The sequence below is a fragment of the Orbicella franksi genome, chromosome 6 (assembly GCF_964199315.1).
Source record: "Orbicella franksi chromosome 6, jaOrbFran1.1, whole genome shotgun sequence".
In the NCBI taxonomy this organism is placed as follows: Eukaryota; Metazoa; Cnidaria; class Anthozoa; order Scleractinia; family Merulinidae; genus Orbicella; species Orbicella franksi.
The window spans coordinates 27993187-28017943 of record NC_138150.1 but is presented as its reverse complement, the minus strand read 5'-3'; the positions used below and the strand labels follow the sequence as shown (position 1 = coordinate 28017943).

General features: G+C 36.6%; 1 protein-coding gene across 1 annotated transcript; it reads left to right on the top strand.

Moving 5' to 3' along the window:
• Positions 1–209: 209 nt before the first annotated feature.
• On the top strand, positions 210–22970 carry LOC145489034 (uncharacterized). Its single transcript, XM_081467926.1, has 34 exons — positions 210–1396; positions 2384–2453; positions 4777–4848; positions 5867–5928; positions 6295–6572; positions 8365–8399; positions 8616–8669; positions 9269–9343; positions 9478–9579; positions 9991–10047; positions 10552–10605; positions 11073–11120; positions 11367–11420; positions 12006–12056; positions 12536–12625; positions 12927–12960; positions 13488–13515; positions 15192–15239; positions 15395–15553; positions 16592–16681; positions 17599–17638; positions 17771–17885; positions 18224–18345; positions 18438–18525; positions 19216–19283; positions 19389–19429; positions 19690–19730; positions 20085–20134; positions 20302–20361; positions 20690–20767; positions 20886–20929; positions 21425–21510; positions 21825–21889; positions 22134–22970. Exons 1-34 carry the CDS (start codon positions 1353–1355, stop codon positions 22245–22247), a joined length of 2517 nt encoding a protein of 838 aa, XP_081324052.1. The 5' UTR covers positions 210–1352; the 3' UTR covers positions 22248–22970.
• Positions 22971–24757: the final 1787 nt, after the last annotated feature.

Sequence of the window (24757 nt, the reverse complement as noted above, 5' to 3'; positions counted from 1 at the left end):
TCCCCTTTCCCGTGGGGGGGGGGGGGGGGGTTAATTTGCGTCCTTTACACTGAGATTTTCATTCAGTTTCCGTTAGTTGAGCAGAAGTACATGCTAATTAATTACCTCAAACGTAATCTGATTATTCATATCACGGGTGAAAGAAGAACGTGACATATTTTGCAATTTTAAAATTTCTGTGGTATTTAGGGTGGTTTTTGATGATTTCGATTATTTTTGCCGGCAGTTGACTGTGGAATTGATGTACTGAATCAGTTTAAATTAAAATAACCCTCTTTATTCCTCCATAAGATGTGCGCGATATTAGGCACAGTCGTCAGATATTTTTCTAGTGCTTTCGGGGACCGGCACCAAACTGCACTTATAAGCAAATGGTGAAAGTAAATGGACTCCTTTGAAAGTTTGTTAAATGCGCGAGATGGAGAAAATGTCTGGCTCACCGTAGACTTGCCACAAGTCGACCTTTTCTTAATCTTTGATTTATTTATCTCCCTCGAGCGAAGCGAGAGGGTGATCTTCGAGCGACGAAGTCGCGAGGGCGGGCACGAGCGACCTAAGTCGAAACCAACAGACCAGGGAAGAATTATTGGAAAGGACTGTTAGAAAGTCTACCAAATGCGATGCGATGGAGCACGAATTTACTTGGGGTTGGATAGAGGTTGCCCAATTCCTATGGGTACTAACTGCATCCCAGTATTTAGTAAAGAACAACAAAAAATACTGACATTCGTTTGACAACCGTCTGCGTACTGTACTTTTAAAATATCTACAACACATATTTGAGGTACCGGCGCTGTGTGTCCGAAAGGAAGTAAAGTTCTCGTGACGTCACGAAAAATGAACGAGTGCGGCTTCGCACTATTTCGTTCCATTGTCGGCGTGGAATCGGCATTTCCGAAAGTGAAGGTGAGTTAGTTTCTGTCTTTACAGATATTCGTGGACGAACAATCTTGCATTTCCTGTTGGAGCACTTCAAGATACAGGATAGTGTATCCATGAATGATTTGTTTACCAAAGATAAACTCCGCAGTGAATTTTACCAAGCTCTTTTGACATCTTGTCTCCGTTGATCAGTCAACCGTGGTTTGACATGACAGGGTCAAATCATGTCATTCGATACGATTACAGTCACGACTTCTTCAACGGAGTATATTGGTGTTTGAGCCCTCATATGTGAACAACAAAGAACTCTTTGCTCGGTCAGATACCTCACAAGTGTCGTGGAAGCTATTTAAAAGTTAGAGCCAGCGTTTGAGTGGCGATATTGCCACTGTTTGGCGGGAATATTGGAGACAACGTTGTGAAAGGAAAACTTACATTCGAAAGTTGGAAGCATCGAAAGTACCATATACATGGAAGAAGCTGAAGAGGAAAGACCAAATTCAGATGAATCAAGGTAAGTTAAGCTAGGAAATTATCTCTTGGAGTAAAATTAGGGTAACTTTTATTTCTAGTTATTAATAAGTGTTTAATTAAGAACAGTTAAAAGCTTGTAAGTTATTAAGCTTACAAATTACAGAAACACCTTTTCAGCTGGATTTTGCGACATTTTGAACACAAGTGCATTGCAAATATGCCTGTCATAGCACTGTGTTTATGTGTGCTTTTGGCAGTATTCAATGTAAACCTTTTAGCTTTTGAGTTTTGTATGTTATAGTGGTTATTTCAATGTTGACAAATTAGCGAAACAGTGCGTGATTATGCTCAATAAACTTTGCCAGCTGGTACATGAAGGTATAAGCTTAATTGAAAAGAAAACAAAATTCTTGGAAGCAATATTGTTTTTAATTTAACTTGTTTGAAGCCCCAGTTGAGAACCCTGCTGAGCCCACCGCAATAATAATATTGATCTGACTTAAGAAAGTGGCATTTTGTGTGTTTAAAGTTTACCGTTAGTGCTTGATTTTTTTTCTTTTCATTTAGAAATGTTTCTCTTTTTTTACGTTTGCTATCTTTTGCTATCTTTTACCATCTTTTGCTATCTTTGCTATCTTTTGCTATCTCCCCAACAATAACCTCCTCCCCCCTTCCATGGACAAGAGTTTCTGTCAGCAGTTTGATTTGTTTTTCTTAAGCCTGGTTCACACTAGCGACATAAAGACATGACAACATCGTCACAAATGACACAAAAAGGACGTTATCTTGACGTAAAAAGGACGTCATGTTTGTAGTGTGAGCATGTAGACATAATGACATATTAGCAACATAACAGCATGAACATAACGACATAAAGATAAAACTGATCTTTTTCTTATGTCGTTATGTCGATATTGTTATGTCGTTATGTCGCTAGTGTGAACCGGGCTTTAGGGGGTAAATTTTGACCTACCTTGTCATGAATCAACTAGTGAATTAATGAAATGTTGAATTTTCAACTTGCTAGGAGTCTTGAACAATTTATTGCTGTGTGGGATTTTGAACCATCAAAAAGGGATGAACTTGGACTGTCAAAGGTAAATTAAAGGGTCAATAGACAACTAACCAGGGTATAGCTAAGACAATAGCATTGCACACAGTTGCTAAAAATAGTTTACATCACCAGAGACCCGGACAAGATGTACAGTCCGTTTGAAGGTTTTGTATGAGTGTGTTGTCTTAGAGACCAGAAAATCAAAAAACTGAGCACGGCCATAGGTAATGTAAAACAGATTCAAGCTGTCCAGAAAAGAGTCTAAATGTCACAAATTGCAGGAGCATCTTACAAAGCCGCAGTGAGAGTCTCACAGATCCCAAAACAAAGTTGGGAAATTTAAGCGCAGCGGTTGCGACTAGCCAATTAGAATGCTTTACAGAGAAATGTGTTACAAAAAGAAACTTATCTGTTATTTATGCAGGCCTTGAAGAGAAGACTTATTGCCAGAAATTCCCAAATTTGACAACCCGAGCTGTGCACCTGTGTCCTCCGTCCCAAACAAATACGAAAGAACAGGAGGACATGATAGCTTTATTATTATCAGGAAGTCCCTGAGACAATTCCAAATGCATGGCAGATTTAGGTGTACTATGCAGTTTGGAGGACCTAGATTTTAATAGAGCCATTTATCCGACCACATAAACAAATCTGTGACTGTGAGGAGACCTCAACTGCAGATATTTTATTTTCATAGATCTATATATTTGGTGCGGTATGTGTAATATAGATAGTGTGGGTTAAAATTGCTTTTTACTTGCAAAGACAGAGCAGGCCTGGCCCAGTTTCATTACGACAATTTGACAAATGGGATCAGATTTACGGCATTTCTTTATGGTATTTCTTTCCTGGCCTGTTGCTAGGAAAGGATGTAAGGAGTGGCACGTGCTAAGGACGTAAGGAGTGTATTCATGAACACCCTATATACACTGTAAATGAGAGGCTGGTGATATTTCGCCTCCGTTTTATTGTTGTTGTTGTTGTTGTTGTTGTTGTTGTTGCTATTGTTATTATTATTATTATTATTATTATATATTATTGCAAGGTGCATGTTGTGGGTTTTCTCTAACATTTTGAGCCAGAAAGTCCCATTGAATTGCGAAATTGATCGCTGAGTATCATGCTGAAGTGTTTGTGAGGGCCATTGTTCCATACGTTGCTCTCAAAGAAGTACAGTAGCGTACAGAATGGTTTTGATGTCTGAGTCATACCGGGAGTTAAATTTGTGTGATATCACTTGTGCGCGATGCTATTAGCAAGGATAGCCAAAGGGTAACCTGAAAACACTGACCTCTGGTGTGCGGACCCCCACTATGGACTGGGTCCACAGACCAGACCAGTCAGTGGACTATCCCTATGGACCATCCCCCAAAAAGGTCATGATCCATATAAATAAAGTGCATGATATATACTATGCAAATGTTACATACTTGGGGTTTTAAAACCCCCAAAACAATGTCTGAAAGCTGTTTTCGGCAAAAAGAAATGCTGATGGCAAAGAAAAGGAATTTAGTTCTTTCCTTCCATGTGTGGCTGAATCTGCTTACAAAAGATGTGTTGTTAGGTTCTTCTTGCTTGTTTATCTTTGGGATTCCTTTGAACAAATCGTGAAGTTTGGGATGAGTTCACAAACCCATAAAAGAATGGGCTGAACGAAATGGTGGAGGCTTCCCAGTTTTTCATACATAGCCACAGCAAAGGAAATGGCAATGTGTAATGATATAACTTACACCCGAGCCTGAACCCAAGTCTGTTACATTAATTTGCACAACGTAAATATTGAAATTTTGCAGACAAGTGTGATCTGTTAGACAACCAGAAGTGAAATCTCTATTTATTATAACTTTTTTCTATTTTGAGGGTGATCCGTAGAGGGGGTAAGGCTAGTCTGTGGACTGGTCCGTAAAGTTGTCTTTGGACCTGGTCTGTAGTGGGTGGGGTCCACAGACCAGGTCTCGGTGTTTTCAGGTTACCTGCAGCCAAAACATAATCTCCAGAAAAACAGCCTCAAGCCAAGTCAAGTAACATAGCACTGTCATGCCAATTTCATGTGCAGTCAGCATGTGAAGCTTTGATGAGTGTCCACTATATAATTATATATTGCTTGTTTACAAGCTTTGCTCTTTTCCATATATCCAATGTTAAACCACTAGTCTACAGCCTTTGCATCTCTCAATCTCGCCATTGTCTGTCCCCATAATCAATTATACTCTGTGCTTGCCCAATTTGGTTTCCTCTGACAAGTAGGTCAGGGGGTTTATAAAGCAAAATGTATGTGTCATAGTGAATGTGTGTAAGAATGATAACAGGTAAATGTAACCAATAAATAAATGAATATGTATTAACATTGAATGTTTTTATGCTAGGGAGATATTGTGTGTGTGGTGAAGAAGTATCAAGATGGCTGGTACAGAGGAATACGTTACAGAGATTATCAGGTATAATGAATATTAACTGACAGCACCTCTTTAATTTACCTTATAACAAGTCATAAACCATTTTCCAGGTTCTCATTAAGTGTCGTGCGCCAGTTAAAAAGATGGTTACTTCGATTTCTGAGCCATCTACATGTACTATTCGTGAAATGATACAAATTAATATGTGTGTTAGTTATAACGAGTAATTTACGGAAAGCAGAGGTATTTTGGACAATGACTGAACCTTGACTGTTTTTGTCTCAGGACAGTCTAGGTTGTAGCTAGAGAGGGGTTAAGGGGTCAGGGTGTGGTGTACATTTCAATTATGCTAGCACTGTAGGATAAAACTAGAAAAAAGTCTTTGTAATCCCTTAATATTCTTGGTGTTTTGACCTTTTGCAAAATTGATTTTTTTTTAGGAAATGTCTCCAAGAGATCAAATGCATAAATAGCAATTCAGAGACTCTCAATTTCCAAATATTTTGGGTGCTCAAGCATGCACCCAGACAGGGTCTCCCTAGAGGCTTGTCCCTTTGGCACTTGAATTGATGTCAGGTGTCTCCTTCAAGATACTAGCCTCTACTCCCTAAATTAATGAGAACACTGTATTTTAATTCAACTGACCCTTTTTAGCTGATCAGATCAGGGGCCCTTGAAAAAAGTGCTGTCCGGTCATCTGGGATAAGTAGATTTTCGTACCGGGCAAGTAACTTTTCATACAAGTCACTTGCCCAATGGGCTAAGGGCCTGGGCAAGTTGTCTACCAACTAGAATTTAAAAAAGTAAACAAGACTTGCCCAGGGCCAGCAAAAGTTGAGAGATGTTTGTCCAAAGGGCAAGATAGAATTCAATTTTTTTTTAGCCCTCTCGGATGCTAAGGACTCATAATACATGTAAGTTATTAGCAAATATGGCGACATTTATCGTGGTTGGATTCCAGACCAAATCAACCTTCTGTGTCCAAACCTTGTGTGCCAGTAAACAAATCAATTGAACTCAATCTATATGTGATAAAAATGACTTTTTGGGTTATTTTCAGGCTGGCTGCTTTCCTGGGAATTTTGTCAAGAAGACATCAGATGAAGCTGGAAATACCGGTTGGTGAGTATTAAAGGCGAGATGTCACAATTTAAACATGATAACTTCAGGCCATTCAGCTTGGTAGTTTCATGCTGAAAAAAGTTCAAAGGAATTTGTTGCCTGACTGAAGAGACTGTATTAATTCTTGGTAATCTTACTTCCATACTTCCATACTTCCATCTTGTGGTTGGTTAAGTAATAAATAAATGTACTTTGATACCCATATCCCAAGATCTCAGGACTTGAGCATGGGCAGGACTATATTTGGACATTATAATAATTGCTGGGTTTGTAACAATTATAACCTCAGTTGGTAACAATATACATTAACTAGTGATTAGCTCAGTTTAAGTCTTTCCTAAGCAGTTTGCTTTTCTGTTTCTTCAGGGAAGAGGTATCAGAGAATCTTGTCTCATCTCCACCAAAAACTGAGATCAGCTCAAAAATTTTGGAGGATTTACAAAATGATCGAAATAATATGACTTCTGAGGGTTGTTGTGATACAGACGAACATTGCATGGATATGGAACACAGACAGCCTGATGTCAATCAAAATGGCGTGCATAGAAGTGATTCACTTAAGAGTGAAATTGTTAGTCCTGGGGCATTCACGTCATTTCATGGGCTCAATATACTCTCTGAGCAAATGGCACAGGATGGAGAAGGTAACATTACACATTTCAAGTTATTTAAATAATACAGTACAGGGCTCGAAATTGTGACTCACTGGTCACCAATGCGACCAAAAATTGAGCACTGGCAACTAAATTTTCAGAACTGATTGCCAGCTGGCGACTCGCATTTTTCCGATAACTAAAGAAAACCACGACACCACTTTTGTTTTTAAATCTTTATATTGGGAAATCAAGCGGATATGGTAGCTGGTATACAACTCACCTTTCCGTCCCCAGTAAAATAATGTCTGAATATTACAAGATAATCGAAAAACTTGAACGTATTTTGACACATCAACACTGCATTCACGGCGCGCCATATTGTTTCAGCGGCTTCTTCCGAAACTGGGATCGCAGGCGCACTTCAACACCATGTGCTTTTCATTTGCCATGAAAATGGCAGCAGATACCAATCTGTTAACGGAATTACGCGAGTTTTTATGTGGGGAATGAAGATTCAGCCAAAATGTTAATCCAAACTTTGAATCCTTCATCAGTTGTTGAATAAAATATGAAAATATGCAAGGACCCATGTTTGTCTCATAATGAAAACCACGGACTTAAAACGTTTTATTCTTCGCTTGATTTAAAATGACTATGGAGACAACCATCACCTTCGGACCAGAGACATATCACCTGAGAACAACGGTAGCTTTATAACTAAGTGTTACTCGTGTTGTTTCTAATTGTTTTCGCTCTTCAATTGCGACTTTTCTTGCGTGCAAAGTAAACTATAAAATCGTGTTCTTGTGTGAGTTATATGTAAGATAAGTTGGTGACCAAAAGTTATGATCTGGCGACAAAATTTTTCCGTTACTCACCAGCTGGCTCCCAAACGAAAAAGTTAATTTCGAGCCCTGCAGTAGGTAAAGGTTGGTTAAGTCAGTATTTGAGCCAAGTGGCCCATCAGGCTGGCACTTATCTCCTGTTTCAGTAGCATGAAATGACTAGAAGTATTTCTACTTCTCCCTGGATGGGATGCTAGTCTTTTGCAGGGTTACCCCCAGCATTAAGTTCACTGATACTCATTTATACACCTGGGGAAAGAGGGGCACTGTGGGAGGTAAGTGTCATGTTCGAGAACAAACACAATGTCTCTGGCCAGGACTCGAACCCGGACTGCTTGATCTATTAGCCAGAGTACTAACCTTGAGGCCACTGCACCTCCACAATTAATACAGTGGAACCTCTTTAATTTTGATAACAATTAAGACTCAGAGCCAGTTTTATGGAGGTGTCTGTATAATAGAGGTAGAGAACATAACAATTCTGGCTTCTCTGGTACCAGATAACCTGTCCGTAATATAGAGGTCTCGTTATTATAGACTGCGTCCAGAGCTCTTGGTTTGACTGTAATTATCACTGCAGATAACCACGTACTAGTTTCAAAAGCTATACGGGTGGGACACACAAAATGGATTGGTACTTAACAGTGTTTTGCCCTATACATGTAGTAGTTGCAACTAGTTGCAGCCTAAGAAAGACCCTTCGTGTAGGCATTATAATAGCCCTGTGGCAAGTATAAATCTCAATTTTTTGTTGATAAAGATCCTCTCACTGAATTGTTTTGATTCAAGTCCTTGAAAAATGAAAGTGAAGACTGAGAATCTATATTTAGTGAATGCATGCACATTTGTAATATTTATTTAATTGGATACATGAATGTATCTTCCCTTGAGGTCCTGTGAGTGTCGCACAATTATTTCTAGTCAGACAAACAATTACTGGTTGAACTGAACTTATGTCATGCATATCATGTTTTCCATTGTGTTTTAAACTATAGAATCAGAGGAGCGGAAAAGAACTAGAGCAGCAATGGTATGCCGCAAATTATTTTTAGTCTGTGTAATAATCTTCCAGTGATTAGTACTTAGAGAGATAAAATTAATTAGCTGAATGTGAGAAATTTTCAAATGTCTCTCTGGTAACTAAGATTATTAAGTAAATTATCTATTTGTGTGCCTGGAATTCTTCTTGATTGATAATATTTACTATGTACATGTATACCAATGGAGATGCTATTTTGTTCTTCAGGAGCTCTTGACGTCAGAGGTGTCTTACTTCAATGGCTTAAATCTCTTGTCCGGGGTAGGTACCTATTTGAAGCCCTCTAGCAATTACAAAGAATTAAATGTACTTTTTGACGGAGTGGGAGGACTGGATGGAAAAATATTTTGCTCAGGTCAGGAGCTGCAGACCGAGCAGAGCAAGGTCCATGTGCCCTGACCTTGAAAAGGCAAGTTGGCAACTGAATTATCAGGAAAAAGAAGAAATCTGACTCTCATCAATTTTCGTCAGTTTTGCAGGGCTTTAGCTTTTCTAGTAGGGTGCAGGGCTGTCATTAAGTTTTAATTCACCTGTAGTCTTGATCTTCACACCCATAACAAACTTGTTACTTTATGGGTGAATTGTATCAACTACAGGCAAGTTCACCTGTAACATCAAGGGCCCATCAAGCATGCACAGCCATAACAGGTGCTATGGGTTATGGCCCTTATTGACAGCCCTGGGGTGTACACATTTTTTCCAGCCCTATTACTTTGATATATACGGCCTACATGCAGGACCTGTTTTCTTAGGGTTCTCCAAGGAAATAGTGAACGGAACCACAGTACACACTGTAGAGCTGCATCTGATAAAATAAGTGCAAATGATAATTAGTCATTTAATTGTACTTATTTCCTTAGCATTATATAAGACCACTCAGGAAGCTTCGTATTATATCAAATGAAGATCTGAAAAGAATTTTTGCCAATGCAGAGGTAGGCAACTCCCTGTCTTTATTTTAGTATTTCTTGAAACACCAAATGAAATGAAAATCATTTCATTTTTTTTTCCTAGAGCAGAACTGTTCAATTTAAGCCTGATCAATATCAGTTATTTTAATTTTTCTCAGTCCTTAGAGTCCATTAGTAAAGAACTGGTTGCTAAACTTCAAGCACGTTTGGCTCACTGGGACGTTAATACAACTCAGATTGGGGACATTCTTGTAGAAATGGTTAGTAATGACATGCTAAACATTATCATGTGTAATTACGGTAAGTTGGAAACTCTCCTGAGATTTGACAGCATTTTCCCTCTGAACAGTGGGTTTTCTGTGGAGGGGAGCGTGAGGGGAATTTCCAGTTACTTTATTTCTACTGTAGTTTGAATTTTATATATTAAGGCTCGGTAGCTGTAGCTGCTTACGTTATTAAAAATATCTAGAGCCACCTGACCAAGAGGAAAATTACATATAGTTACATACAAAACAAAGTTGTATAATGATTATTATTTAAAAACAACAATTAATAACTGATCAATGATGTTTCTGGTATGTGTGGATTTGATAGAATTCTTGCCAACCCAACTTTAATGATGGATAGCTTTGTTCAGAATATGAAATTTATACAGTGCCTGTATTTTGCAGTTTTCCTACATGATGATGTTTGAACCATATTTTAAATCAAGGAAGAGAGGCAATGAGGTATGGCATAAAGCATGATATTATAATTATTATAATTAATGCATTTCCACTGTACCCAAAATAAGTTCTTTCGCAATCGAGGTAGTATGGGGGATTGGTTTGCATTGGAAGAGCTGAAATTGCAAGTTAGAACTTGTCTGTCCAAAACACACATTGATGATGCATCTCTCTGAAAATGATAGACAGAACTAGTCCAGAATTTCAGAAGTGTGGCAGCTCTTGTAAGCTTGTAATTCTTTTCATTGTTAGCAGCTCATATTGTTTTGGGGTTGTTTCTGTTGTTGGCTCTATTGTCCTCTCAAAGGGTAACTTGTAAGCGATTCATGGGAGACCTTACGAGAGCTGCCACCCGACTCCAGAATTTAGCCACTTTATAGGGAGTATGTATATACATGAACTAAGTCATGTATTGGTAATACATTAACAGTAACTGCTTCAATCTTTAGAATCAGATTCCAACTGGAAATTGTTTTTTGATTTGAAATTAGCATTTTTCCTTGTCAGGTAAAATCGAAGTTGGAAAGAAACAACGAGAAATTCAGGAATTTTTTGGCCAAGGTGAGATAGTTGGAAATAAATAATAAACAGTGTCGAAAGATATATTTTGCAGTAATAAAAAAAAGACTGTCAGTATTTCTCTAAAAGATAACAATCATTTCCTTAGCTTGCCAAGTGTTCGACATGATTGCTGTTCATGGCATCATTCTTTACAGTCCAGGAGAGAAACAGCATATTTATAATTATTATACTGCTGGTCTATTTTAATAATAATAACAATATTATTATCATTATTATTATTATTATTAAAAATTATAATCAATAAAATTTTACTATTAATAATAGTACTGTTGGTTTATTATGAGTTACCCTGTGAGACAGAGATTCCCCTCTTTTTCTGCTCTGTGAGATACAGGATGGAAGATGTTTACCAAATAATTCAAGCATTAATCTGTTGAGTCTATGAATTCATCTTTATTGTTAACTGAAAACAAGGGTGAGGTTACTAACAACACTTTTCTTCTCAGGTCAATTGCAGCCATACGCTGGATTCACTGCTACTTATGCCAATCCAGGTACATGTAGGAAGGGAATTTTGTTTCAGTGATGGCCTGTATTATCAATTGACATGTGAATTGTCTCCCAATAGTCAGATAGTAAACTGCCTTGCCATTATTTTTGTATAGATACTTAATCTTCTACATGATAATATTTGGGCATTTTAAGGAGAATTGTGTCAGGTCAGTGAAATATTTGTAAAAATAACTTATTAATAAATGTACTTCTGAAATGGTCTGTGACATGATTTTCTTATTCTTTAGAGGGTTCCCAGATATGAACTCATATTAAAGGAGTTGGTGAAAAGAACAAGAGAGGTGTGGTTAACTACATGATTGGTTTCTATCTAATGGGGCATGATTGTCAAATGAATCCAAAAATGATTACATGTAACACATACAAATATATATACATGTGAAATAAATTTAAAGTGATCTTTGATTCCTGATATAGAGTTTAGTAAGAACAATTTCAGTTGTCAAGTCTCACTTGAACATGAAAAGTTTGAAAATAGGTTCTAAGAGTTTTGAAAAGAAATTTAAAGTGTGGGGTTTTCATATTTCTTATCATTTCCTGCTCATTATAACCATCTGCATTGTGGACAGCTGGCACAGCTATGATTCAATTTGCCTTTAACAGGGCTTAAAAAAACCTTGAATTCCAGCTTGCCCTTGGGAGGACTATAGCTCTCAAATTTTGCCTGCCCTGGGCAAGTCATAGTTTACTCTTTAAATGATTTAGCTGTCAGACATCTTGCCTGATCCCTTGCCCATTGGACCAGTGAGAATGAAAAGTTACTTGCCCAGAAGGAAAATCTTCTTGTCCGGGACAAGTAATGGGACAGCCCTTTTTTTGAGCCCTGCTTTAAGGTATGTGTATTCTTTTCAATTACTTGAATGTAGGATCACCCTGATTATGAGAACTTGAAGGAGGCACAAAGCAAAGCCCAAAAGGTAAGGCTAGTGTGTACTGTAGGTAAAGATGAAGTCTGCATCAGGCCAAGTGGTCCCTACAGCTTGAGCTTATCCCAGATGAGATGCTAGTCCATCGCAGGGTTACCCCCACTACTCATTTAAACACCTAAGTGGAGAGAGAAGTGGTGTGAGAGTAGAACTGTTTGCTCAAGAATGCGTGAAATGACTCTAGCCAGGGTTCAGCCAGGACTGCTCGATCTGGAGGTCTGTGCTCTAAACATTAGGATGGTATACCAATCCATATTTAATTTTTCAGAAGTTTAAACTGTTTCTTGATATTAGTACACTTAATTAGGTGAATCATCACATTTTTATATCGAAAGAAAAGGCCAGTCGTGTGTACATACTCAAGTTCAAAATGTTAATTCTGACTTATCACTGATTACCAGACTGTTGGTTGATGTCTGGTTTAGAGAAATTGGTAGTATATTAAGACTGAATTTAAATCTAATCCACAGACTGCTGAAGCGTTAAATGAACACATTCGTCAAATAGAGAATGAAACCAAAGTTGTTGAAATTATGAAAAGTTTTCCTAATGATGAATTGGTAAGTTTCAACTCAGTATTAGTTATTTTTAATAATAGCTCACTTCTTAAAAGAAATACAAATGTTAACTAGTGTATTATGTTTTGGCATCATCTTGCCATTATTATGAATGCAAATTTTAAAAATGTTAAAAATGTGCATTTGGTAATGGTAACATGATGATTCCCAAATAATTATGTCATCTACTTAGTCTAGCATTTATTTACTTCTAAAATGTTTTCTCTGGATGTATTGTTTAATGGTTGCTCTATTTTATACCCCCAGGTTGTTCTCATCACTATAATTTCTTCTTGTTTCACAGAATCTCATTCGACCTGCAACACAAAATACTTCAGGTGATTTAAATATTGTTAATGACTCTACAATTGATAGCATTTGGATCAACTCTCGTTCATGACAACTTCTAACATGGTGAAAAATTCTATTTAATACTGATGACTGTGTGGCATGCAGAGAAATAGAGTTTGCAACAATGAACATGCTGATATGTTCTTAACTCTAACAGTTCTGAAATGTCAGATACAAAACCAAAGCGATAGATTATTGCATCTTAGTTAACATGGGTGTTTTCCTGTGCTTTCCTCGTAATTGTTTGTTTGCTTTGAGTTCTCATTAGTTTATGGTACAGATGTATTATTTTGTCATGACAGGCCGTTATAATCACTCAATGACACACGACTGAAAACCACTTCACAGTACTTACCAACAAATTTTAGCTTCCAAGGGAGAATCTTTCTTAAGAAGAGACTAGAACTTGAAAATACTGAAACCCAATCGATCATCAATTTAACGTTTGTTTTACTGCATCATGATCAGACAAGTTACTTTTTGTGTATATTCTGACATGATTTTCTATTTTCAGGAAAACATTTTGGAACAGTACGTCTAAGGTAACATTCCATGGGCTTAATTTAATTTGACATCTGGTGGCAGTTGGCAAAGAAATTCTTCATGTCCATAGAAAGTCCTGTCGATCGTGCCAATTATTGCTAATGGCATGAAAAAGAAAGATTTTTAGTGGAAATACTGGGTAGTAATTGTGTGTATTTGAATATAATTGTACATTTTTGGCTGATCACAGCTAAATATATTAAGGTTTCATTTTTTTGTACCTGACATTGGGTTATTCCAGAAAAAATACACACTCCCCCGATGGATGGCAAGCATTTTTGACCCCTCCCTCTGACTGGATTTCCCAGACTGCTAGAGCCCCCCTCCCACCCGGATTTCCAAGCTCAAGGACCCCGCCTCCCGCCCGGATTTCCATGTTTTTTTTTAAAGGCCCTAACTGGAAACAACAGGCAATAGAAAAGACGTAACATTTCATTCAAAAGAACCCTGTTCATTATAATTTTAAACGCTCGGCGAATATTGCGAATTTTGCGGGTTAAATTTCAACATTTTTTAAATCAGATTATTCAAACGATCGTGTCTAACATTCTCCTCTAAAACACCATTAGCCTTTTTCTGTACCACAACAAATGTACAAGATAAGAAATTCGTAAGTCTTAAAAATTATGTAAATGTGAGAAGAATCACAGCGAAAAAAAAGTCCTTAAGGCGATTATAAATGAAAACTATAATTTCAGTTTTAGGTGACAAGACGGCCTACATTGACACATGTTTAGGACTGTTGTGTGACATTTACTTACTTGCAAGCTTATTAAGAAAGCTTTTCGAACTAGACTAATTTTAAATTTCATTACCTTTATGGGTCTGTAGGTCAACTGGAACTCTTGCCTTTCTTTCAAGTATTCAAGTTTTAAAGCGTAATGCCCATAAACTTGTCTTTTACCATATCGATTGTAAGGCACGGATAATAAAGTGGACGTAGCCTAGATAAAACTGCTTAAAACTCTTGCAGATCCGACGAGGAATCTTCGATGTGAAATACTTAAAGAACTTAACAATGCCAAAATAAGTATGTTTGTTTATAAACAAGTTGTGCTCTTGTGAGGTCATTTAGATTCACAATGCATGGTGGTATATCGTATCCACGATTTTACAGTTACACATCGTAAGAGGTAAGAAAGAAATTATATGCAAATTGTGCATACGCATGTTAGCCAGCAAAACGAGTTCTTGTGTTGCCTGAATAAAACAGAAAGGTTCAACTGACTCCCACCCTAATCGTCTTTTCTTCACATTTTTGAGGATGCTACAAAGCACAGGCGCAGGTGGCCTGGGTACTGTAAAAATGTTCCAGGCGTTGCGTGCTCAGGCAACCATGTTTTATCATTTTCGCACTGGTTCCCCTGTTAACAGGAGCTATGAAGGTAAACTTAAAGCATGTGAGGTAAGAACACTATAAACTGAAGGACTACAAGATTTCCCATTGCAAAGTTCTTTTTTAAGTGGTTAAAATATATCAATCAAGGTTAAAGTTAAAAGTGACCCCTGATGAAGAGTTTTTAGGTTCAGATCCCCCCCTCCCGCTCGGATTTCCTGAGCCATCTACCCCCCTCCCGCGAGAATTTCCAGTTTGCCATCCGTCGGGGGATGTGTATTTTTTCTGGAATAACCCATTTTCAAATGCTTAAGGCTTGTTTTCTTTTTGCTATTTTAGAAAACATGAAAGAGACCAGATGACAAGTATATCAAAAAGTCTCAAGCGGTAGGAAAAACAGCACACTTTGTGTCATGCCATGTTTAGATTTAGATATTATTTTGTTCATTATGAAAATGTAGAGGAAGAAATAAGCATATTTTCCTAACTGACTTGGATGATTGTAGTGAAGACTTTGTATCACCTCTTTTCCTTATGAACAGAATCTCTCTTCCACTGATGGACAGCATTGAAACATCTCCAAAATTCCATCGCATTAATACAACTACTCTGCCACGTGCTACTCGCCCTCAGACTGGAGATAGCAGTGACAGTGACAGTGAATCAGACACTGCACCATTAGGGGAGACATTTATCACCAGGTACATTATATTCATGTAACTAAGGTAGTTTTAATTTTCAGTAGTCTTGGATGTCAGGGAAAACCAGTCATTGGCAACAGCAGGACTCATAATTTGCACTCTTTCTTGAATTTAAGATTAAGGTCATTCCACTGAATTAGAACCTGCACTGAGATTTTTGTCAAACTTTGCCTATTGACTGTTTATATTGTAGGAACTTATATTTGGAAATAAAAACGAGGGGTTCCCATGTTTGTTTAGGAGCAACAGCACCTTGTTTATACTATATAAATCCTTACAATAGCACCATGATTATAGTCATGATTGCTTGCTAAATTCACGTTTCAGACGATTGTTTCTTGCTCGACACTGAGAATTGGCCCATATTTATTTTACATAGAGAAATGTATTACTCAATTCAACACAACAGGAAAAATGATAGGTCACCATACTCGTTTTCGAGAAAATGACAATTTACCTCTATGGCGAGGTCCAGACACAAAGAAAAAGCCGCCATTTTTTAATGCGTGTGTGCTAATCACGCATGAAATTATGCGCAGTAGGGATGCGCAATGCAATACTGGGGAATGACCTTAAATAATTAAATAGGAATGATATCAACTGACTGAATAGCTGGTAAGTGAGCTCAAATACAGAATAATATATTATGTTTATCATGTCTTGTAACAATTAATATGATAAAATATGATTTGATCTTAATCTGTGATAATTATAATGATGAACATGAAACAAGACAGGACAAAAATCATTAAAGAGTACTCAATTGCGTGGTGTTTAGCCTCAAGCATTGACTTATAGTTGGGGCAAAGGGTGAAAACTGGAGAGCAAAGACATAGGGGAGAAGCTGGCCAGGGCCCTCTCTCCTTTTTAGGCTTGCAAAAAACTGAACTGAACAAGGAAATTAAAGAAACTACCTGTTAGATGTCGGCATTGAAATTTGGAACAATAAAAACCTGTTCATTCACAGATGAATTCAGATCATGTGTAACTCAGTCTTTATCTGCTTATTAATGTGAGATATCTCTGATTAATTTTCAGCACATATATTTATGAAGGTGAAGTTGAGAGGGTAACCAAGAAAGCCAGTAGTGCAAGTGAAGGTGGAATGGTACATGAAACAGTTGAAAGGTCAGAAAGCAAAGCCGGAATCATTCACACTTTTAACGAGAAAGACATGGGTGCAGTGGTCGGTGAAGAATGATTGTGGAATATTGCTAATATATGTGCAAGGGATGCAAGAGATTGCTATGAGCTTTATTAAAATAATTTTTTTATTAACTGGTAGTTACTTAGTAACCTATTGTGGGTTGAGATAAAAAGTAAAATATCTTTGTATTGCACTGTAAGGCAAGATTGTTGTCTGTGCTTAACCTGTAGTACTTAAAATTTATTATTTTGTATTACATGTATGTGGTTCCATCACCCACTCCAATGAGGGTTATTTCAAATTCCAAGGGGAAGGGAGGTCTTGAAAGCCTAATTTTTAAAAGCAAAGTATGAGCAAAAACTTGAATTTCCAGAGGGGTGTGGGGTCCATACTTCTCATTGGAGGGTAGCTTTTGAACACATCATTTGGGAAAAGGGACTTTAAGCATAATATACCTCCAACTTGCAGGGGAGTAACAATAGTCGTATTTACTCTGTACAAAAAATAACTTTGTGGAGTTTGATATGCACCACCAGTGTATGGGTCCTGGGAAACCAATAGAAATTAATATAAACATCACATCCGAAGAGACACCTCTATGGACAATGACAATGATAATCAAATATTTATAAAGCGTCAGGATAACCCTTCAGTTAATACAATAGCACTGATGTGAATGGGGTCCTGCTAACTAAAAATGAAATAAAAAATTAAGATATAAAAGTTTATTCATAAATAGATACAAGTACATAACTAAGGCAATCATGCTTTAAAACAAAATAAAAAAAAGCTTTTATAAGTGATAAACTTGGTTAGTGTCCATGAATGAATCAGTTGATGAGGTTTGAGACGGCTTAAAAAAATCAGTAGACAGTAATTTTTTTTTTTTTTCTTGCAGACATCTCTTCTTATTTAACAATATTTTGTTAATTGGCTTGGTAAGTCTTGCAAAACTGCTCTTTATGAACTTTGTGTCCAATCATTGACAACATGAATTACATGTGTCAATTCATAAAATAATTAGGATTTTATAAAATAACTCATAAACTAAGTCTTTATTTTTGTTATAGGCCTCAGAAAATCTTATAACAGGGAAGAAAAGTTATAAACTCAAGGACAGTGTTTCTCTTGCTCAAGCATGGGTAACAGCACCTAGTGCATATTACAGTAATCCACCAAACTCTAGTAAGTCATTAAACAATGGCTTTATTTTATGTTATGATATAGATAGGACCCTGTGCATGCTCTGATTGGTCGAAAACCCATGTTTTATCAAAGTATAAAATGTAGAAAAAGCATGTTTTATTGTTTTTCGGCACATTACCTCTATATCATAAAGCAAATGAAGAAGCCTAAGCCATGTATTACACTGTGATAAAACATTCCGGCCATTTGCAAATGCCCGTCGTGTTTTATCACTGTGTAATACAGGGCTTAGACTTTTATTTGTTAGAAAACCATTCAATAATATGTGATACATAGCAACACAAACTTTTACTTTAAACTTTGTTTTTAAATTGCAGTGTTCATTGTGGGAACACCAACACAGATTTACAAATTTTTAGCATCATCAGAAAGAGAAAAAGAAAAATGGGAGAGTAAACTTAAAAAATGCATTGAGAAGGAAAAGCAAGCATTTGTTAAGGTAAGTTTAAACATGCAATTAAATCAAACAAGTTGTCATCGCCTATACTCATGGCTGAACATCATTGTTTTTTTATATTCAATTACTTCCAGTCCTTCAAAGGAATGCCTATACCAGATGAAGAATTTCTAGCTGTTTCAATCGATGCTAAAATTGATTACCACCAGACAGTTGACTTGGGTAAGGCAAAAATGTCAGTGACGTTTATGTGTATTTATTGATTAGAAATTATTATAGTTGCTGTCATGTTTGTATGCCATTCTGTTCTCTGTGTAGTGTTATTCATCATGTTCTGTATTTCCTTAACAGATTTTCCTGTAGTCACATTTATTGGCAGAGTACTCCAAGACAGGGAGGCACTTTTGCCTCATGGTTAGTGCGCTTGTCTCTGGATCGAGTGATCCGGGTTCAAGCCTGGCCGGGGACATTATGTTTTGTTCTTGGGCAAGACACTTCACTCTCACAGTGCCTCTCTCCACCCAGATGTATAAATGGATATCGGTGAACTCAGTGCTGGGTGTAGCCCTGCAATGGACTAGCATCCCATCCAGGGGGGGAGTAGAAATACTCCCAGTCACTTCATGCTGCAGAAACCGGGATAAGCTCCAGCCTGATGGGCCACTTGGCTTGTATGCAGACTTTACCCTTACTTCTGACAGGATTTTATTTTGTAAAAAAGATACAGTAACGAGCACTGTTATCTCAAACTTTCAAGAGAAACGAAAAATAGGTCAAGAGGGAATAGTAGTTCGCAGAGAGTTTGAGAGGACTGAAATTGGGATAACAAGATGCAACTGTATGTACACAAGATTATGATTCAGGTTACCTTTACTTTTCTTATGTTCAAATAAACTCTGACTTGTTCCTTAGAATTAAACCTGAGACAGAGCGAGGAAGTGTTAATCATAGGAATCAAAGCTGGAAATCTCTGGTTCCCTGTAAGTGAAATCAAAGGATATGTAATTTTGAAAGTGGTAAAATGGAAGGATTTCATACGACTTCATGTGTTGCCAAACATTCTTACTTTGATCTCTCTCTTATAGGGACTGTATCCTGAGAATGTTTGTGAACTTGAGTCAGCATGGTAAGTGTTATATTGTAGATTTTGAAGGTGGCAGAGGGCTAATGACCAATGATAAGGACTGTGCTGCTACTAGATGCAACATTTTGTATTTATTTGGTCAGCCTGGAAATCTTATTTTCATCATGGAAAAGTCAGGGGATTTTGAAAAGTGATGCAACCATGAATGTTCTCTGTTGCTATAATTACAAATTGGCACCAAAAAAATCATTTGATTGTGAATCAATTAAAAAGGATTTATTTGTTTTTGTTTTGTTCTTCAGGTGGCCTGGGCTCTACAAAGGAAGATTTGGATGGTTTCCAGGTACAAAATGGTCAATAACCAACACTATTCAGTCACTCAGTCTTTTTTGTATTGGTTTTTGCTAAACCGTCAAGTAAACATGACACTTTCTGTAGTTTTCTTATGGCAGAGAATAATGATACCTTTAAAATGTATCTGCCACATATTTAGCCAAGAAAATTGTCAAAGACATAATATTATGTGGCATGATTTTCTTTGTAACTTCAGGACTTTAGATCTTTTGCGTGTGGACAGCTTTGCAACAATGATTATATTCAGGTTTTTGATTTGATTTGAGTTTAGAAGATAGGCTGATAAAACCCCAGGCCTTTTAGGGTACAGAGCCTTATCTGATCTCAGCTTACTCATTTTCAGGTCAATGTGTTACAGGGCCTGATGTAGCGACACTTACTGCTACAAATGAGGTGGGTTGATTATAAGTCTGATGGCTCATCTATCCGGTGGCTCTAGTCTAGTCATTAAGTTAAAAGAAGCCTATCATACTAGAGTTGTATAAATTTCAATTGGTACTTATTTGTCAAGAGATTTTGTTTTTGTCCTCATGGTTTTGTCTTTTTGTTTTGTTTTTTAGTTTCACCCCGTTCCTGTGGCAGTGGCACTGAATGGAATAAAAAAGAAAATGATAGAGTGGGTATGTATACTTACACTTGTTTGTGTCTTTTAAACATGAGACACATAATTTATACTTGTAAAGGGCTAAGTTTCTCTCTGCTGTACTTTTGTAGCTGACTTTCAATAGGAAATTTAAATTATGATCATGATAATTCTGTAAAAAAAATTGTATAAAAATATCATTATGAACTGGAGGGATCAAAGATCACCAATATTAAATAATGTTCATTGCTGTTTGTAATGAAAAGATATTTCCATTCTCTGACAGTTCAGTCATTCTTTGAATACTCCCAACAAATTAATTTGGGTTTAACATCAAATACATAATGAAACTTAAATTTTTCCAGACTGGAAGCAAGCTTAAAGTACCTGTTATTCAAGAGATGACAATGTTAAAGGTGTTTAAGCCGGACAAGACATTCAAGGTAAGCAGAACATAGTAATTATTGTTACATGATTACTTGATGAAATGTTTTGCAGATAATGGAGAGACCTTGGCATAAAATCCAGTCAACTGATTATAACCTGTTTTTTTGTTTTCAGACCTGTAAAATAGAGCCAGGATTTATGATCTCAGATGTCATGCGGTAAGTAATAAGTCAAACACGAGAGACAGTGTTTCATCAGGATATCCAAATACCGAGAAGAGAGTTGAAAATACGACGTGTAGCCGAGTATTTTTGACGAAATTCAAGGTGTTTGAATAGCTGATGAATCACTGTCTCAAGTGTTTGATATCTTCTCAATCGAAACAAAACCTAAGGAGTAAACGGAGAAGTAAAATCGTCAAAATCTATGCTAATTAAGACCGGGTATCCAAACCTGCTTCACGGTTGTGACTTTCTTTGTTTTAACTTGGTGAATTATTAATGAGTTTGAGAAGTCACATTTAAAGAGTTTTGTTTCAGCAGTAGCACGAGATCAGAAGCAAGTAAGAGTTTTCAATGGAGCCGTATTGTAACTTGCCCTTAGCTTGGAGCAGTGAACCTTGCCTTGAGAAACGTGAATGAGTTGACAACTTCCTGTTCTTGTTTCATTTTGTTTTTTAATTTAACTCTTCTTGTTTCATTACTTTTGTTCAGCCAATACACCAGACACAAGAGTTTTGTGGGGGGACAGGTTGACGCATCAGTGTTGGAAATGTGGGAAGAATCAGTAGATGGTTCTGGTAAGTATTTTAGTACCATACTGCTTAAACAGTGTGTTTTGTAGCATCTTCACATCTAGTGCACACTTGATTTATCATTTCGTTAGCTTTGGCTGTCCCCTCTGCTATTCAACCCTAAAATTTCTAAGAAGATCAGCAAGTGAAACCATAAAAACTATCAAAAATAGCTTTATTCAAGTTTCAATATGCACAGCTCTTTTTGAAGGTCACATTATCCTGCTGTGTTTGTTGTAAAAAATAGATTCATTTTGCCTTCATTTTTCGGGTTGGAAAAAACTGTCACAGCTTTCATTGGTCTTGTGTTTTTTTCTCAGTACGCAGATGTCTGGATCCTCTGGAAAAGCTTAGCAACATCTTTGCAATGTGGGGAAAATATCAGGTAGTGATTATTGTTTAACTATGCTGTAAAAATGGTAGACTATAACCAAGGTCTTCCAAATAATTCATGCATTGAGATAAAGTTGATTTAAGACCCTAATAGTTGGAAAGCAGTAGTTTCCTAATGAAATTAAAATCGTCACAGAAAGACATACAAACACAAACACCCTTATCTTTGCCTTATTACTCAATGTTACCCAAGCAAGCAGAATTGTATTTAATGTTTTTTTAATGTCTTTCATCAGGACAAGATGAAGCTTGTCATTCATAATGTAAGTGATCGGCAGCAGCAACTGTCTGATGAGAAGCGAGAAGATAGACAAGAACCTCCAACTGGACTGCTAGTCTCTATTGATTAAAAAAAATTCACTGCACAGATGAATTTTTTTTAAATTTCTCGTTAATATTTTTTATTTTACAGTCATATATTTTGCATTCTCAAATGACAAGTTAGCTATTTTTTTGTTTAGGGTTGAAAATATTGCCCAATTGAAGTGTGGAGTAGAGAAATTTAAATTCATTAATATGATAATTTTTAACAAGAATATCCATCTTCCATACAACAAAAAATGGTGAATACTTGTTTATAAGTAAAGCTTGCTTTATGTTCTACTCGAGTTAATACTTACGTATACATTTTTCATTCCATTCCTCAGTTTATTCATGTTCAGTAATTATAATGAACTTTATCAATTTCACACAGAACAATCTTACTATTTTGAGCATCTTCAAAGAAAGGATTATATTCACAACAATAATTTTAAAATTGAGAGAATGAAATATTTTGAAATAAACAAATTAACAATGAAATGAATAGCGATTTTAATCTAAAGTAGTTATCATTAATAATTGTCAAATAGAGAGTAATATTTCAACATTTAGACAGCAAGACCACATCGTTAACAGTTTTATTATCATTGGGCCCCATAAAATTGTTATCTTAAATCCTAGCAGGTTAATATTTTTTTCATCCTGGCTAACAAAAATACCTGGTTTTCATATGTCAGGATTTAATGTACAGTGAATTACGTTCAGTCTTGTACTAGATACTTGGGAAAGTTATTAAAGTCACATTTTGATACAAGATTAAGGATAATTGAGAGCAAAAATGATTATTTTAAGTGTGGTACGGACAAAACTTTTTGTACCTTGGTATAATTTTATTTGCCTTGCAAAATAGAATACCAACTGTATTCAAATACAATATATTTAGTAGTCTTTTTAAGTAGTATTTTTGTAACATGTGTCACACTATCTTTTTTAAGAAAAACATTGTTTCTACATTTTCAATGGAAATCTTAGACCTAGTGTCTTAAAAACATTTGTGTAGTATCATTTAAATAACGTAGTAAATATGTAATGTATATAAACAATAGCCTCCATTTGGCGATAAAATATGCTTGGATATTTGTCCACGAACATTATCTGTTCTGAGAAGTGAAGAGTTTTCCGAGAGCATAGCTCGAGGAAAACTGTGAGCTTTGAGGAACAGACAATGTCCAAGGACAAATATCCGAGCTTATTTTTACCCCAAATGGACGCTATTGTGTTAATTATCCTTCAAATATTTTTTTGCAATGCGTAGTTTTGAAAATTAGGGAATATCACTCGGATATTCCCCATTTTTAGCTGGGGCATATTTAATCACGTGACGCATTTAGACCAATCACGTGCGAGCGAAAATATTTGATGGATTATAACTCTTGGATATTTCCCAGTTATAGCTGGGGCATTTTCAGTCTTGTGATGTATTTAGACCAATGGCGTGTGAGCAAAGATATTTGATGGATTATAAGGTGTTACAATTTGTGAAGTTGCATGGTGCAAGTTCCCAGGACTTTCTTTTTTGATTCTAAATGGAATACCTATCATATAATCGATGTCAAAAATACATCAAAAAAGACACTCCAGTTGTCAATACTCAGTGCTAAGGAGTCACTCTATGAACTGTTCGGTGAAAAATAACAAACACCAATAAAACTCATTTTATATGCTCTTAGTAAGAGAGTACACAATAAAATACTTACTGTCCAGAGTTTTTTTGATGTGAGAGCAACTTTTTTTAATTGAATTATACTAGTATACTAATGCTGCGTTCTAATTAGCTGAGCTTCTTACACACCATCAGACATTAGTGTACAGTGGCTGGAGGTCTGGCACATAATGGCATCATTTTTGAGTTATATTTTTGTAAAAAATACCTCTTAGTCGGTGGGTTGTGGGTATGTTATCATCGAGTCAGTGGGTCCATGGATGAGTGAGAGATGTATGTATGCCACACCAATCAGATTGGAGCTACTATAAACAACCAATCAAATTGCTGCTTGTTAAGTTGAATCGTGTGGGGAGATTTCATACTGATTTTAGAACGGCCATCTTTGTTTTTCTACAAACAGAAGCAGGTATTCTGACATTTCCGATGCTTCGTTTACTATGGTTGAGCCCAGGACTTTGTGGACGGATTTCAAAAGAGTTCAGAATTCGATAATCAGCCGAAGAATCATAGTCTTTGGAGTATGACGTAGTCAATACACGGAACTGCCAGAATGAAGCCTCATCGGGTGTATACACTAAGCTTTCGAGACGAATTATTTTTAAAGGCTTTTAAAATCCTTATTTGACATAATGGTGGATCTCTTAATTCTCCACTAACTCGACTTGACCCATTTTTCCAAGTATGACCCATTTTTCCAAGTGTGAACCCCCTTTTTCAAGTATGATCCATTTTTCAAGTGTGACCCACTTTTCTGAGTTTGACCTCTGTTTTTCTTGTGTTTCATTTTTGTCCAAGTGTGGCCCTTTGTTTAAGGGTGACCGATTTTTTCAAAGTTTGACTCTTTATTCCAAGTCTGACCTCCCTTTTTCCAAG